The sequence below is a fragment of the Gracilinanus agilis genome, chromosome 3, assembly GCF_016433145.1.
Source record: "Gracilinanus agilis isolate LMUSP501 chromosome 3, AgileGrace, whole genome shotgun sequence".
Classification (NCBI taxonomy): Eukaryota; Metazoa; Chordata; class Mammalia; order Didelphimorphia; family Didelphidae; genus Gracilinanus; species Gracilinanus agilis.
Genome location: NC_058132.1, coordinates 217,308,239 through 217,323,012, shown reverse-complemented (window position 1 = coordinate 217,323,012; position 14,774 = coordinate 217,308,239). Strand labels below are relative to the sequence as shown.

At 35.4% G+C, this 14,774-nt stretch overlaps 1 protein-coding gene across 1 annotated transcript in view; it reads right to left on the bottom strand.

The window, feature by feature from the left end:
• The window catches only part of HECW2 (HECT, C2 and WW domain containing E3 ubiquitin protein ligase 2), a 289,847-nt gene extending 276,130 nt beyond the window's left edge, over positions 1-13,717 (bottom strand). The window contains exon 1 of the mRNA XM_044669680.1: positions 13,426-13,717. Coding sequence (XP_044525615.1) covers positions 13,426-13,717 — 292 coding nt within the window. The remainder of the gene's footprint in view (positions 1-13,425) is intronic.
• Between the last annotated feature and the right edge of the window lie 1,057 nt (positions 13,718-14,774).

Sequence of the window (14,774 nt, the reverse complement as noted above, 5' to 3'; positions counted from 1 at the left end):
AACTATTTTACAGAATTAGAAAAAAATTAACAAAATTCATCTGAAAGTACAAAAGAACAAGAATATCAAGGGAACTAATGAAAAAAATGTGAAGGATGGTGGCCTAGTAATACCAGATCTTAAACTGTAAACTAAAAAGCAGTAATCATCAAAATAATCTGGTACTAGCTAAGAAATAGAAGGGTGGATAAATAGAATAGAGTAGGAGTAAATGACCTCTACAACCTAATATCTGATAAGCCCAAAGACCCTACCTTTAGGGATAAGAATTCACTATTTGACAAAAATTGCTGGGAAAAATGGAAAATAGTAGGGCAAAAATTAGGTTTAGATCAATATCTCACACTCTATACCAGGATAAGATAAAAATGAGTATATGATTTAAATGTAAAGAGTGATATTATTAAGGGAACATAGATAAGTTTACCTGTCAGATCTATGGAAAAGGGAAGAATATGACTAAACAAGAGAGAGAACATTACATAGACATAAAATGAATAATTGTGATTATATTAAATCTCAAAGGTTTTGTATAAACAAAACCAATGCAACCAAGATTAGAAGAAAAACAACAAACTGAGAAAAAAACTTATAACAAACTTCTCTGATAAAGGTCTCATTTCTCAAATATATAGGGAACTAAGTTAAATTTATAAAAATCCAAGTCATTCCCCAATTGATAAATGGTCAAATGATGTGAATAGGCCATTTTCAGAAAAAGAAATCAAAGCTATGTAGTATAAAGAATTGGGGTGATATAGTTAAAACTATATCACCCCAATTCTTTATACTACAGCTATCAATAAGCATATGAAAAAAATTTTTCAAAATCACACTTGATTAGAGAAATGCAAATTAAAACAATGCTGATATACCACCTCACACCTATCAGATTGGCCAATATGACAATAAAGGAAAATGATATATGTTGGAGAGGGATGTGGCAAAATTGGGACACTAATGCATTACTGGTGAAGTTATGAACTGATCCAACCATCCTGGAGGTCAATATTGAAATATGTCCAAAGGGCTATATTAGAATGAATGCCCTTTGATCCAGTAATACCACTATGAGGTCTATATCGCAAAGAGATACAAAAAAAATTGGAAAGGGCCAGTTTATATAAAAATATTTATAGCTGCTTTTTTGTGGTGGCAAAGAATTGGAAACTAAAGGGATGTCTCTCAGTTGAGAATGCCTGAATAAATGATGATATATAATTGTAATGGAATATTGTTGTGCTATAGGGAATGATGAAAAGGATAATTTCAGAAAGAGCTGGAAAAACCTACATGAACTAATGTAGAGTGAAATAAGCAGAACAAGGAAAACATTGTACACAGTAACAGCAATATTGTAGAACAATCAAATGTGATAGACCTTGCACTAACAGCAATCATCTGGAACAATTCTGAGGGACTCATGAAAAAGAATGCTATCCATCTACAGAGAAAGAACTATTGGAATAGGAATACAGATGAAAGCAAATGACTTGTCACTTGTTTACTTGAGTATATGTTCTAGGGTTTTGGTTTTATAAGATTATTCGCTCACAAAAATGAATAATATAGAAATATGTTTTGCATGATAATACATATTCCCCCAGAAGGGGGGGAAAAGCAAAAGATAAGCCATGTCTTCAAAGAATTCACAATTCAATTCAAGTTAGATAGAAATGTCCCAGGGTCCTAAGAGTTTCATGGTAAGGCTGCTAGCTATAAATGTCTCTTGTCTAATGTCATTTCCACTGATAAATTCATATCAGTTTCTGATGCTGAACCATTTGATTGCACTGAGGATTTTGATGGCAATAATTTTCTTTTCTGGATCTTTAGTAGCTTGGCTGTAGCATCTGCAAGAGCATTTGCCAGACTAGAACACTATAGAGGTTGCTTATCTCTAGTGGGCACTAGACTGGAAGTATTACTATTCTCAAAGTTTGTGGTTTCTAGGTCCTAGGTTGTCTCCTTTGGAGTCTGACAGGAGATGGCAGTCAAGGTATTGGTAATAGTTTGATTTCTCTGGAATACACTGTCTCCTTTCTTTCCCTCAGTGCCTTCCTACTTCAAATAGGCTACCTTGCTAACCCTACGAGTGGCAGTTGGTAAGGATAGCTGGTCCCTTCTCCACAGAAACTGTTTCTTAGTGTGGCTACAGAGAGAGGCTGAAAATAGGACCAGAATATGGGAGTGTGGAGTATGCTACTACTACTCCTTGGATTCCTATCCATATCTCTCTATTGCTATCAGTTGGTCAGTCAACACAAAGTGAAAATGGAAAAGAAAATAATTATCATTCTGAGTTGAGTGAACTAAAAGATTAAGTTAAATTCACACAAACCATTTCTTTTTTCTCTCTTTACTCTTCTGCTTTTATTTTTTATTTTGAAATTTTTATTTAATTAATTTTTAGAATTTTCCCATGGTTAAAGATTCATGTTCTTTCCTTCCCCTCCTCCCATCCCCCTCCTGTAGCCAACGAGCAATTCCACTGGGTTTTACATGTGTCATTGACCAAGATCTATTTCCATATTATTGATATTTGCACTAGGGTGACCATTTAGAGTCTACATCCCCAATTATATCCCCATCCACCCATGTGATCAGGAAGTTGTTTTTCTTCTGTGTTTCTACTCCCACAGTTCCTTCTCTGGAAGTGGATAGTGTTCTTTCTCATAAGACCCTCAGAAATGTCTTGGGTGCTTGCATTGCTGCTAGTAGAAAAGTCCATTATGTTCGATCGTACCACAATATATCTGTCTCTGCGTAAAAGGTTCTCCTCGTTCTGCACCTTTCACTCTGCATCTATTCCTGGAGGTTGTTCAAGTTCACATGGAATTCCTCTAGTTCATTATTCCTTTTAGCACAATAGTATTCCATCATCAACAGATACCACAATTTGTTCAGCCATTTCCCAATTGAAGGACATTATCTCATTTTCCAATTTTTTGCAACCACAAAGAGCGTGGCTATAAATATTTTTGTACAAGTCTTTTTCCTTATGATCTCTTTGGGGTACAAACCCAACAGTGGTATGGCTGGATCAAAAGGCAGACAGTCTTTTAAAGTCCTTTGGGCAGAGTTCTAAATTGCCTTCCAGAATGGCTGGATCAATTCACAACTCCACCAGCAATGCATTGATGTTCCAATTTTGCCACATCCCCTCCAACATTTATTACTTTCCTTTGCTGCACACAGACCATTTCTCTAAACTAATGATGTGATCACTGCCACTACCCCCAAAGAGGCAGAACTGGGAGACAGAGATCACTGCTCTTTCAAAACCATAGAGAGTTTGAAATTTTCCTGACACTCCTGTCTCTCTGAAATTGGGTAAAGCACCTGGGGCTGGACAAACATGAGACTAACAGCACTTGGCTTTCATCATTAAATAGTAAGAAATTGTTTAGCATCACCCTCTGTTGGTTAAACAGAAGATAAAATGTCATTTTTAGGGAACAATAGATTAGTTTGACTAGCATAGGAATAAAATAGGAAAAAAAGAGGAATAATGTAAAATAAGACTTCAAAGGTATTTGGAGGCTTGATTATAGGTGGCTTTAAGGGCCAGGCTGAGGATTTTGTATTTTATTCTAGAAAAATTGTTAAATAATCGAAAGTCTCTAGATAGCTTAGTGACATGATGAGATCAACTTAGCAGCCATGTGGATGATGGACTAACGAATGCAGAGGGGACCAATGAGGAGCCTACTGAAATAGTCCAAGTAAGAAATGATGAAGGGTTGAACTAAGAGAAGTTATGTGAGCAGAGGGAAGGAGTAGATGTGAAGAGTGTTTGGAAGCAAAGTTTGTTTTCTTGGAAATGGATTTGATACAAGGCAGTAGGCTTGATTTCAATTCATGGCAAAGTTTAATATTGTTAAAGGGATGGTTTATAAAGAGCTAAAGAAAAATCACAAAGGGCCAATATGGTTTCACAAAGACCAGGTCATAGTAGACTAGCTTCATTTTTTTAAGGGATTACTAGATTGGTAAATGAAAGCAATGCTTTAGATATACTTTATATGGATTTTATAAGATGAAAACCTCTCTCATCCTCAATTTCCTTATCATTGAATGTGAATAATAAAAGCAAATTGTGAGGTTCAAATGAGAAAGCATGTGTAAAGTGTATTACAAACCTTATAAAACTATATAAATGCTACCTAGCTATTAGTATCTCTACATAATCCATTTTATCATCCATTAAATTTTTGGTTGCTATTCCAGAAGTTCTGATAGCAGGGGAAAATATCAATTTTTTAAAGAGCTTGTTTGATCAATTCCTAATTAAAATTGCCACAAAGAATAAGGACTTTAGTGAAGATTCCTTTTATCTCTTGGTCTGATCCAAATTGCCCATTAAGTGTATTGATGTAGCAGCATGGAATCATGCAAGTGCTTCTCTTTATTTTAATTTTGACTAACCTAAACTGGCATCCAACACTTGTACTCCCAGAAGGAAAAGCAATTTGATCACCTAAATAGCCTTAGTCCATTTGAAATGGAAACCATTCTGTATCATTCAAAAATATATACAGCAATGGGAATATGATCGGGGATGTAGACTCTAAATGATCAATCTATTGCAGATATTAATAATATGAAAATAGGTCTTGATCAATGATACTTATAAAACCCAGTGGAATTGCTCTTTGGCTTTGGGAGGGGGGAGGGAGGGGGAAAGAAAAAGAACGTGAATCATGTAACCATGGGAAAATATTCTCAATTAATTAAATAAAAATGAAAAAATAAAAATAATATCATTGAGATGATGAGAAAAAATGGATGACCTTTGATAGTTGATAAAACTGTTCTGCACATCCAGAATAAGACATGTTTATGACCTTCATTAATACTCAAATAATCTGAATGATTGAACTCTATAAAGCGTGAACAATTTAATATAGCTAAAACATTGGAGAAGGAATAACCCTCATTGGCTAAGATTTGTTTGCTTGTCACATAACATCAAATATAATCCACATTGTAGCAAGATATATTTTTGTCGGTTATGTGGCAGGGCAATGTTTATGTTCCAATTGTTTAAAGATAAGTGAAACCTTTCTCACTGACTTCTTTCAGTTTAATTAAGCAAGATGCTAAACTAGGTTATGAGGTGGCACAAGAGTTGGAAGGCTGAACTTAGAGTTGGGAAAACAGGTTCAAATCCTACTTTAGGGGGCAGCTGGGTAGCTCAGTGGATTGAGAGCCAGGCCTAGAGACAGGAGGTCCTGGGTTCAAATCTGGCCTCAGACACTTCCCAGCTGGGTGACCCTGGGCAAGTCACTTGACCCCCATTGCCTACCCTTACCACTCTTCCACCTATGAACTAATACACAGAAGATAAGGGTTTATTAAAAAATAAAAATAAATTTAAAAAAATCCTGCTTTAAACATTTGCTAATGATCCAGGACAATTCACTGTGCATATTATCTCCCCCAATCAGCTGCAAGCTCTCTGGTAGGAGAGACTTTTATTTTTGCCTTTCTTTATATCCCCAGCACTCAGCAAAACCCTTGGCACATACTAGGCACTTTAATAAATATTTATTAACTGACTGACTTTCCTGTCTCAGAGAGATGTTAGGAAGAAAAAATGTTTTGAAGATAAAATAATATATGTAAAGCATTTGGTAAATCTTAAAACACTATAAATGCTTGTAGCTATTATGAATTTGGAGTCAGAGGACTAGGACTCAGTCCTGTTCCCTGCTATCTGTAGGACAAGCCTCTTTAGCTCTGGGGCTTAGAGCAAGGCACTCAACCTCTGCTGATTTCTATTTCCTCACTTATAAAATGGGGATAATAATAACACCTTATCTCCCAGGATGGTTGTTAGTCTCCAGTGAGATAATATTTATAAAGCACTTTAAAAGCCTTAAGGGTTATATAAAAGTTAGCTGCTCTTGCTCTTGCTACTGCTACTACTACTATGATTACTACTATTAATAATAATAATAATAGTTTTGAATCTTTTTTAAACCCTTACCTTTCATCTTAGAATCAATACTGTGTATTGATTCCAAGGCAGAAGAGCAGTAAGTGCTAGTGGGTGTTAAATGACTTGCCCAGGGTCACACAGCTAAGAAGTGTCTAAGGTCAGATTTGAACCCAGGGCCTTCTGTCTCTGGGCCTGACTCAATCCACTGAACTCTGGCTGCTCTCAGACTTTTTTTGTTTTTTTAATAGAATTTGAAATCCCTCATGGAGCCCTCTGTAGTCAATATCAACATCCATAGTGCTTTGGAAGTATCCTGTAGAAGGAGTCACCATGCAAGAGAAGCTCTTTTAATGTGTAATAGCAAGACAGATTTGGGAAGTCACAAAATCCCTCAAAGGTTACTATCCCAGTGCTTCAGGGTATGTGGAGAAAGCAATTAAATAGCAAAAATCAAAGAACTATCTAATGCAAAAAGATGCTCTTTATGTGAATAGTGGGTGGAGACCAATAAGTGTTTTCATATTAAAAAAGGATATTCATATTCTAAAAGTTAGGAAACCAGGGGCAGGGCAGTTCTCACCATAAAAACTTTTGTTTGGCTCAATTTCCTTGACTATAAAATGGGGACAAAATCAGCACCTACCTTGCAGGGTAATTATGAGAATGAAATGAGATAATAATTGTAAAAAGCATTTTTTCATCTTTTTATCACAGGACTGTTCTCTCACAAGAAGGCATCGGTGCTTTCCAAGTCTCCATCTCCCCCCAAACGTATCCACAGTGAAAGTGAAATAACATCCAGTTCTAGTAACAAACCAGACTGATACACCAAGTTTAAAAAGTCTACCCTGATACCAAAAGGATATTTAAGAGTTTTTTCAAGGGTAAAGGTGGGAAGGCTTGCTGCCCACCTCCTCTCTGCGTTTCAAAACATGTAGTTATGCCCTACCTAAAATCTTTATACCTAACAATCTCCATATGAAATTAAGGCAAAAGCTCTAGAACATCTGGAGATGTGAGTTACAGCAAATGTCATATTCAATGGATATTCCTGGCAAGCCACTAATAGCAAGAATTCCATGCTCCATCTGACTGCCAGATTAAATAGCAGCTTTGCCCATGACCCTAGACAGCATATTACTTTAGACAGAATCCTCAATACTCATAATACTCAAATTAAAATCCTTCATTACTTAGCATTCATGCTTTAAGTAATTTGTGTAATTGCTGCAGTTTTGTCTCAGAGGAACGGCTTCCATTTTCTTGGAGCAGAGATACCGCAGCATATTATGGGATACAACCAGTCTGGGACTTTAGGTGACAATCAGAGAAAATCCTGTAAAGTATTTAAGGCTTCTCTTCAACACGTTAGTGCTCTGGTTGCAGTTTTGAGTTATCTGCCATTAGTAGAAAGTGATCTAGATTACAAAAAGCAAGGAAAACAGAGAACTCTGCCCACTGTTAAAATCTAATTCCACTTTATAGTGCAAGCTCCATGAAACTTGAGGAAAGCTATGAGAAAGCCTAGAGAGCAGCTAGGTGGCACAGTGGATAAAGCACCAGGCCTGGAGTCAGGAAGACCTGAGTTTAAATGCAATCTTAGACACTTACTAGCTGGGCAAGTTACTTAACCATTTTTGCCTCAGGTTCCTTATCTGTCAAATGAGCTAGAGAGTGAAATTCCAAACTACTCTAGTATCTTTACCAACAAAACTCCAAATGAGGTCATGAAGAGTTAGACATGATTGAATAACAACAATTTTAATTTAATTATAATTGATAATTAATTTAATATAATAAATAAACAAATTATAATTTAATTAAATGATGGATACATTGCAATTACCAGATTTTAAAAACCAATGAAGAGGACAGTTGGGTAGCTCAGTGGATTGAGAGCCAGGCCTAGAGATGGGAGACCCTCAGTTCAAATCTGGCCTCAGACCCTTCCTAACTATGTGACTCTGGACAAGTCACTTAACCCCCCGTTGCCTAGCCCTTATCACTCTTCTGCCTAGGAACCAATACACAATATTGATTCTAAGACAGAAAGTAAGGGGTTTGGTTGTTTGTTTTTTTTTAAAGAGTACTGAAAGTACAGAAATCTTATAGCATTCAACAGAACAAATGAAATAAAAATATAGTGGTCTTGGGATTCATAACCACAATCACACAAAGGTTAATTGTCTCATCCATCAGGACTACAGATACACTGTTTTCAACCCTTTAAAAATCATAGTATTTATATAACTTCAAAGTGGATAAAAATCACTGAAGTTGGGAGGAAAAAAATATCAGGCATAAATGAGAATAAAATATATCTATTTTGAGGACATGTGGTCACCATCCAAAGGCTTTCCCAATATTTATAATGTGTATTTGCATTTTATAGCAGCAATTTTTTTTGGCCAAAAATTTCAATTATCTATGGCAAGATTTACTTTTCTCTAGCCAGGATGAGTTGAATTTTTATGTGCCAGGATGTTCCAGGAAAGTCAATTGGAGTGACTGATACAATGCAGAACACTATTAACAATTAACAAAACAAAAATAAAACATATACTCTGAAGGGAAAAGCACACCAAGATAGAAACACAATTAAAATGTAGGCCATGCCAACAAACCACACCTCGTCAGGTCTGTGTTCTACCCAAACCTTTCCCCTCTGGGAATGATTTCTTTAAGGACCTTTTCTCTGTTCCATAAATAAAATTAAAGGTTGCTAGGAAACTGTCTGGCTTCTCATATCATCTGAAGTGGAAGTGAGGGGGGTGGGGAGGGGGGTCATTTAGTAGCTTCCTACCATGAAAGAAAGAAACTTGGAGTATGTTCTGGACAGATATACTATGTTGTTATGAAAAGTAAATTCTCAGCCCATGTTTATCACAGAAACTTTTAGAGAATTCTGTCCATTACTCAAATTCCTGTTGAGTCATACCATATTTCAATTAATGGTCTTGCCTTTGGGGAATTGAATCTTTTAAAGCATGTGATTTTTTTCTTTGTTATGCTATTACTTTCTCCCCTTTAATTTCCTTCCCTAATATATTTATTACCGCATTTATCTTCCACTTAATTGTGTCCAATAAAACTGCCTTGAATGTTTTCAAGACTTTTATTATTAATTTGAAAAATTACTACAGACACATCACCTGTCCATTGAACTCTACAAAATTTCGGTATTTTTCAGGACACTGCTTTTTAAAATCTGGTAGTTTGCCGTTATCTAAAATTGAGATAATAAGCATACTTTACATTCATCAAATGCTTTAGAGTGGCAAAATTTACTGGATATTTATTATCTTGTTTGATGCTCAGAAGAGACGTGTGAAACAGGCAGGGAGGGGTTGACGGGCTTGCCCCATGTCACACATCTGTCAATTGACAGAGCCATGACTAGAAGGCAGGTGTTTTCATTCTGAGTCCAGTGCTTTTTTCCATACTATAAGACATTCTCACCAGTTGGCAAGATTTTAAGGCAAAGTGAGATTTACTTTAATTTGATAAGCTACTCTAATGACCACAAGACACTTCAGAAATCCTGCCAACTTTGAAAAATCACATTTAGGCTGTGGGCTGCGGTAACAAAATTATACCAACAAAGAGATATCAAATGAAACTATTTCCTAAACCATTTTCTATCTCTGATCAATTTTATCAAGCAGAGTTTTCTCAAGTTCCCTCAACTTCAGAATCTATGAGGACAGCCTTGACTTACTTGAGCACTAGTTCAGTTTGTTGTCAATCAGTCCTGTGTGCCTCAGCAAACATTAATAAGCACCTACTGTGCACAATCACAATTGTCAAGCTAGAATTTGCTTAAAGATGGAACAAAGCTATGAACAAGAAAAACCTGAACTATTTACAAAGTAATAACACTTATAAAATACATTTTCTAAGTAATCATAGTCTTTTTAATCTAGAAATATTTAATATTATCTGCAGAACTCACTCAATAAAATAATTTTAACTGAATCTATGTAGTTAACTAGCCAAAATGCTTCATAACCTGTGGTCCACGACATTTTTTTAATACTTTGATAACTGTATTCAATAGAATTGGTTTTCTTTGTAATCTTATGTATCTTATTTTATTCACTTAGTCTGAGGTGTCCAAGGTACCACCAGACAGCCAAAAGAGTCCTCTACACAAAAAAGTTAAGAATTCAACTGTAAGGGAATGATCAGTGTTTCAGTGGTTGGTAGTAGGTCACAATTAGCTTGAACTTTAAATTTTATGAAATGCTTTCTTTGCATGAGATTTTCTGGTCAATGAAATAAATATTCTGGATATTCGAATCATCAAGTACTCTTTTATACTGCTCATTTCAAAAGACAACCTTTCCATATTACATTATACATTCATTCTTTGCTTTCTTAAACAGTTAAGCTTTTTCTTGATGTTATTATTATACAGGAAAATAATGCAATGATGCCCTCAATAGCTACTGACATGTTAGATTTTTAATCCCCACTTGCTAGTACCAATGGAACTAACACTTGGGGATTTTTAGTTCTTAATTCTGTTTTTTATAGGGGTTTTTTTCTGTTTTCTCTCTCTTGCAACTTAGACAGCTATTGGTCACTTGCTGTTACCAGTGTTTTCCCATATTAATTCTACTCTCCCCATGTAATTAACTATTTCTATATTATGGTGAGCTTGAAATTGAATTATTAAATTAATTAAAAAGTGTGGTAAAAGTACAAAGATTTATCGAGTGATTTTCTTACGAGTAGAGTGCAGTCATGAATCTTACTATATGATATTTTCAGATGAGTGGCAAATAGGTGAAATATCAATGTATCTGTCTTGAATTTAATGGGGATTGTTAAGCAACAACATTAATATTTGTTACTATTGTTTTTAAGTCATTTTTAGTCATATCTGACTTGTCAAGACCCTATTTGGCATTTTCCTAGGGAAAAAACACTGGAGTAGTTCGCCATTTCTTGCTCTAATTCACTTTACAGATGAAGAAACTGAAGCAAGTAGGGTTAAGTGACTTGCCCAGGATCATGCAGCTTATTAGCTAGTGCCTGAGGACAGATTTAAACTCAGATTTGAACTTGGATCTTCCTGACTACAAGTCCACTATTCAATCCAATGGCTCACCTATTCTTACAACAGTTTTCTTTCTTCTGCTTTATTTTTCAATCCCTTAAAACAGATATATTTTTTACCATATTGCTTTATTTTAGCTCTCAACAGATATACTCTCAGCCTATTACTTTCCTCTTTTCTTGAAAGAAGGTCAATTGCTTTCAATTTTTAAAAATATCTGGGTAAAAATCTCCCATCCTGTGTGACCTTAAGTTGGTTTCCTCAAGTGTATATAAATTTTTGGTATTTATTAATTGAATAAGCATTAAATGGTTGAGTACCTAATGCCATAGTAAGCATGATTAAATATGTAAACCATTAAGGACCATTTACAGTATGAGGCTTCTTACTTTGGGAAAAATCACAAAGAGCGGAGAACCAATGATGGCAAATGAAAACTATTTCAGAGAAATACAAAGCATCAGAAACACAAAGCACATTTCCTATTTAATATTTGATCAGGATTCAGAAGGCAATTTTTCAAATACTACATTCTTTAATCTCTACTTTTCTAGACACGGTCTAGGAGGTATTCCAAAATTTAGGGGATTTGCTCACTGAATTGTAACTCTTCCTCTATGGAGTAAAATAACCAGTGCCAGGATTTTTATGGTTCTGTTCAATCAGAGATAAGATGTACTGTACTTTAGACTCTAGTTCCTTCCTGATTAAATTTAGACTGGGCAAAATAATGGGGGGAGGGGAAAGGAAGGAACTAGTATTTTGTATATGGCTTAAAAAGTCATTGTGGAATTTTTTCAGGTGACTCCAATATCTCTGGAATCAAATTAGTCACAAATAACTACCCAGTGCAGGAAAACAAAACTGATATCTTTTCATAAAATTATGCAGAACCTAAAACAAGGAAAGTATCACCAACCATCATACACAAAATTGTGAAAAATTTAAAGAAAAAAAGTGAAATAAGTCAAACTATTCCAAATCCAAGGGCAAAATTTTATAATAGCTGAGTAATAAAAATATTCAAATAAAAAATAAAAAATATGATGCAATTTATAAATTAGGTATTTTCCATTTTAACTATATACATAAACCACTTAATCTAAATGGGATGGTGTGGATTGGAGGCACAGAACTCTTAAGTTCATAAATTTTTTTAACCTCTTAAATAAAATAGTAAGCCATTCCTTGGGACTTTAGTTTTACAGTACTGTACTAGTAATTTTAATACAATGAAAATCACAATCCATGTTCCTAATAAGAAAGGCAACAAAGGCCAATATGAAACAAGACATCATTTTTGTACAGCTTAATTTTGTATCATCTAAATCAATTCCCCATGCAAGAATATAGGGGATGTAATGTAGCAACATATATATAAGTGGTTTCTTTGGTAGTTTTCTCTGGTTATAATTTAATTTCACAAACTTACAATGGGTTCTATACCTATTTTTTTTTCATCAGTTCTCTAGTCTCAATTGAATTCTACTTTTATTTATAGGAAACAGAATAAAGCCTATCTATCCTATTACAGCCTCTAATATTACATTTTAAAGTTTATTCCTTTCATTCCCTAGAAATATCCCCCAGATTGTTTTTTACTTTAAAATTTTTTGGCTTCTAAGAATATGACTGTTACCTTTTAAGTCATTCTCAAGGCAGTCCCATCCCTTATTCTTGTATATAATCAGATGAAGATGAAGTGACCTACTAATACATTTTTATGTAACTTCCCTAACTACTTCTAATTCATTTGCCATAAAAATGATTTTCTCCTCCTTGAACATAATCGAAACATAAACATTGTAAATCTAAACAATTTGCTTTAAAAATTATTTTCTCCTCCTTGAACATAAATCTTTTGTTGGTGACGGTGATGGTTTGTTTTTAAAAGAGTAAGCTTTAGAAAATACTACACAACATTGAACATTTTTATTTGTATCTCCAGTATTAACCACAGTGCTAGGAATATGGTATTTAATCAATACATTTTCATCCATTTATTTACTCTTTTAGAACCAATATGAAACAAGACATCATTTTTGTACAGCTTAATTTTGTATCATCTAAATCAATTCCCCATGCAAGAATATAGGGGATGTAATGCAGCAACATATATATAAGTGGTTTCTTTGGTAGTTTTCTCTGGTTATAATTTAATTAACAAACAATTCATTTTAACACATAATGGCCTCAGAGAAGATCCACAAGTAATCTTCAAAACTTTGTTTAATCATACTCTGCAATTTGCTTAAAAATAAAAATGCAGATAGAATTTGCATATTTCATAATTTTCCAGAAACTGCTAAAAATTGATCGATAAAATAACAAAAGAAAAGAAAAAATACAGATGGTACCCCATAATCCGCCCACATCACACACACATACATCCCTCACAAGTCCATTCTACTTGACTCACCTATATGATAAAGTCCAATCCAGTCTGTAGGGTCCACTTCCTCTTTAATGTCCCAAAAGATAATCAAATTCTGGGCTTGACCCAGGGTATATTCATACATGCTCGCAGTCAGGCTAGAGCGGCTCTCTGAAGTCACCAGGTCAGTGTCACTGTTAGCCCGCTGCAGGTTCATGTTCTCGGGCATGGAGCCCTGGGAGGCAAGGCTCTGGAGGTTCTCTGGACTCAGCGTGTAGCGCATCTGAGGGTTGCGCCTTCTCACAAAAAGCAGGTGCTCCCGGGCTGAGCTAGCCATGCTGTCTACCTCCCTGAAGTCGGCTTCCTAAGGATCTGCAAGAAATAGACAAAACAGGAGGCATTAATGCTATAATGCGAGCAATCAGATTTAAGCCTCCCAAAGATAAAGCTTTGAAGGAATGTTTCTAACAACCGTGACCCTGGAGTAATCTGCTGACAAAATAAAGCCCAATGCTTGTGTTATGAACTGCTGTTGTCTGAAAATAGTATCTCTAACTTGCAGTTGCTACTATTTAAGCTCAATGAAGCGTACTCAAGGGAGATGATGGAGCCATTAGATCTTAGCGTTGTAAAGGACTTAAGAGTTCCTCTTTTCCTACCTCTTCATTTTACAAATGATAAAAACCAGAGAGGTAGAATGATTTTTCCCAAGACCACACAGCAAGTGAGTACCAGAGCTGGAACTAGAATACAGTACTAACTGCCTACAATTCTTTTCCCTATATTTGAGCTACCCTTCATTCTCTTAATCCTTGTGATTTTGCTGCCACTTCAAAAGGTTAGAGGCAGGCATGTTTCCATCAAAGACGATGTGCTTATGTCCTGCTACCTACCCTCCTCTCCCTACCCCAACTGCCACCATCAATTCTTTCTGTATTCGGGCAAGTGCATAGCTAAATAATAACAATAATAAAAACTGACATTGATAGGCTCTAAGATTTGAGGCAACTGGGATGTTGTCCCCCAGCACCATCATGGAAAGTGGGGCTCTTCTTCCCTATGGCTACTGCCAATTTCTTATTCAGCCAAGCCATGGTTCCTCTTTCCCAAGACTGCCTGCTCCCACATAAACCAACCCCTGTAAAACAAGGGTCAGACTGAACACTATTCTTCTCTTCCACAATCATTTCTTCTCTGAGTACAAAAAATACTCATTATGATTCTGATACAAGATAGGATTCAAGTATGGGTTTTCTTGACTCTAAGTCCAGCATTTTATCCATTCGACCATACTGCTTTTACTATGCAATGCAAGACAAATGAAGGAATTGAGGTATATCACAAGTATAGAGCCTCATATGACTTTATTCTCTTAGCAAATATTGAATGTTTCT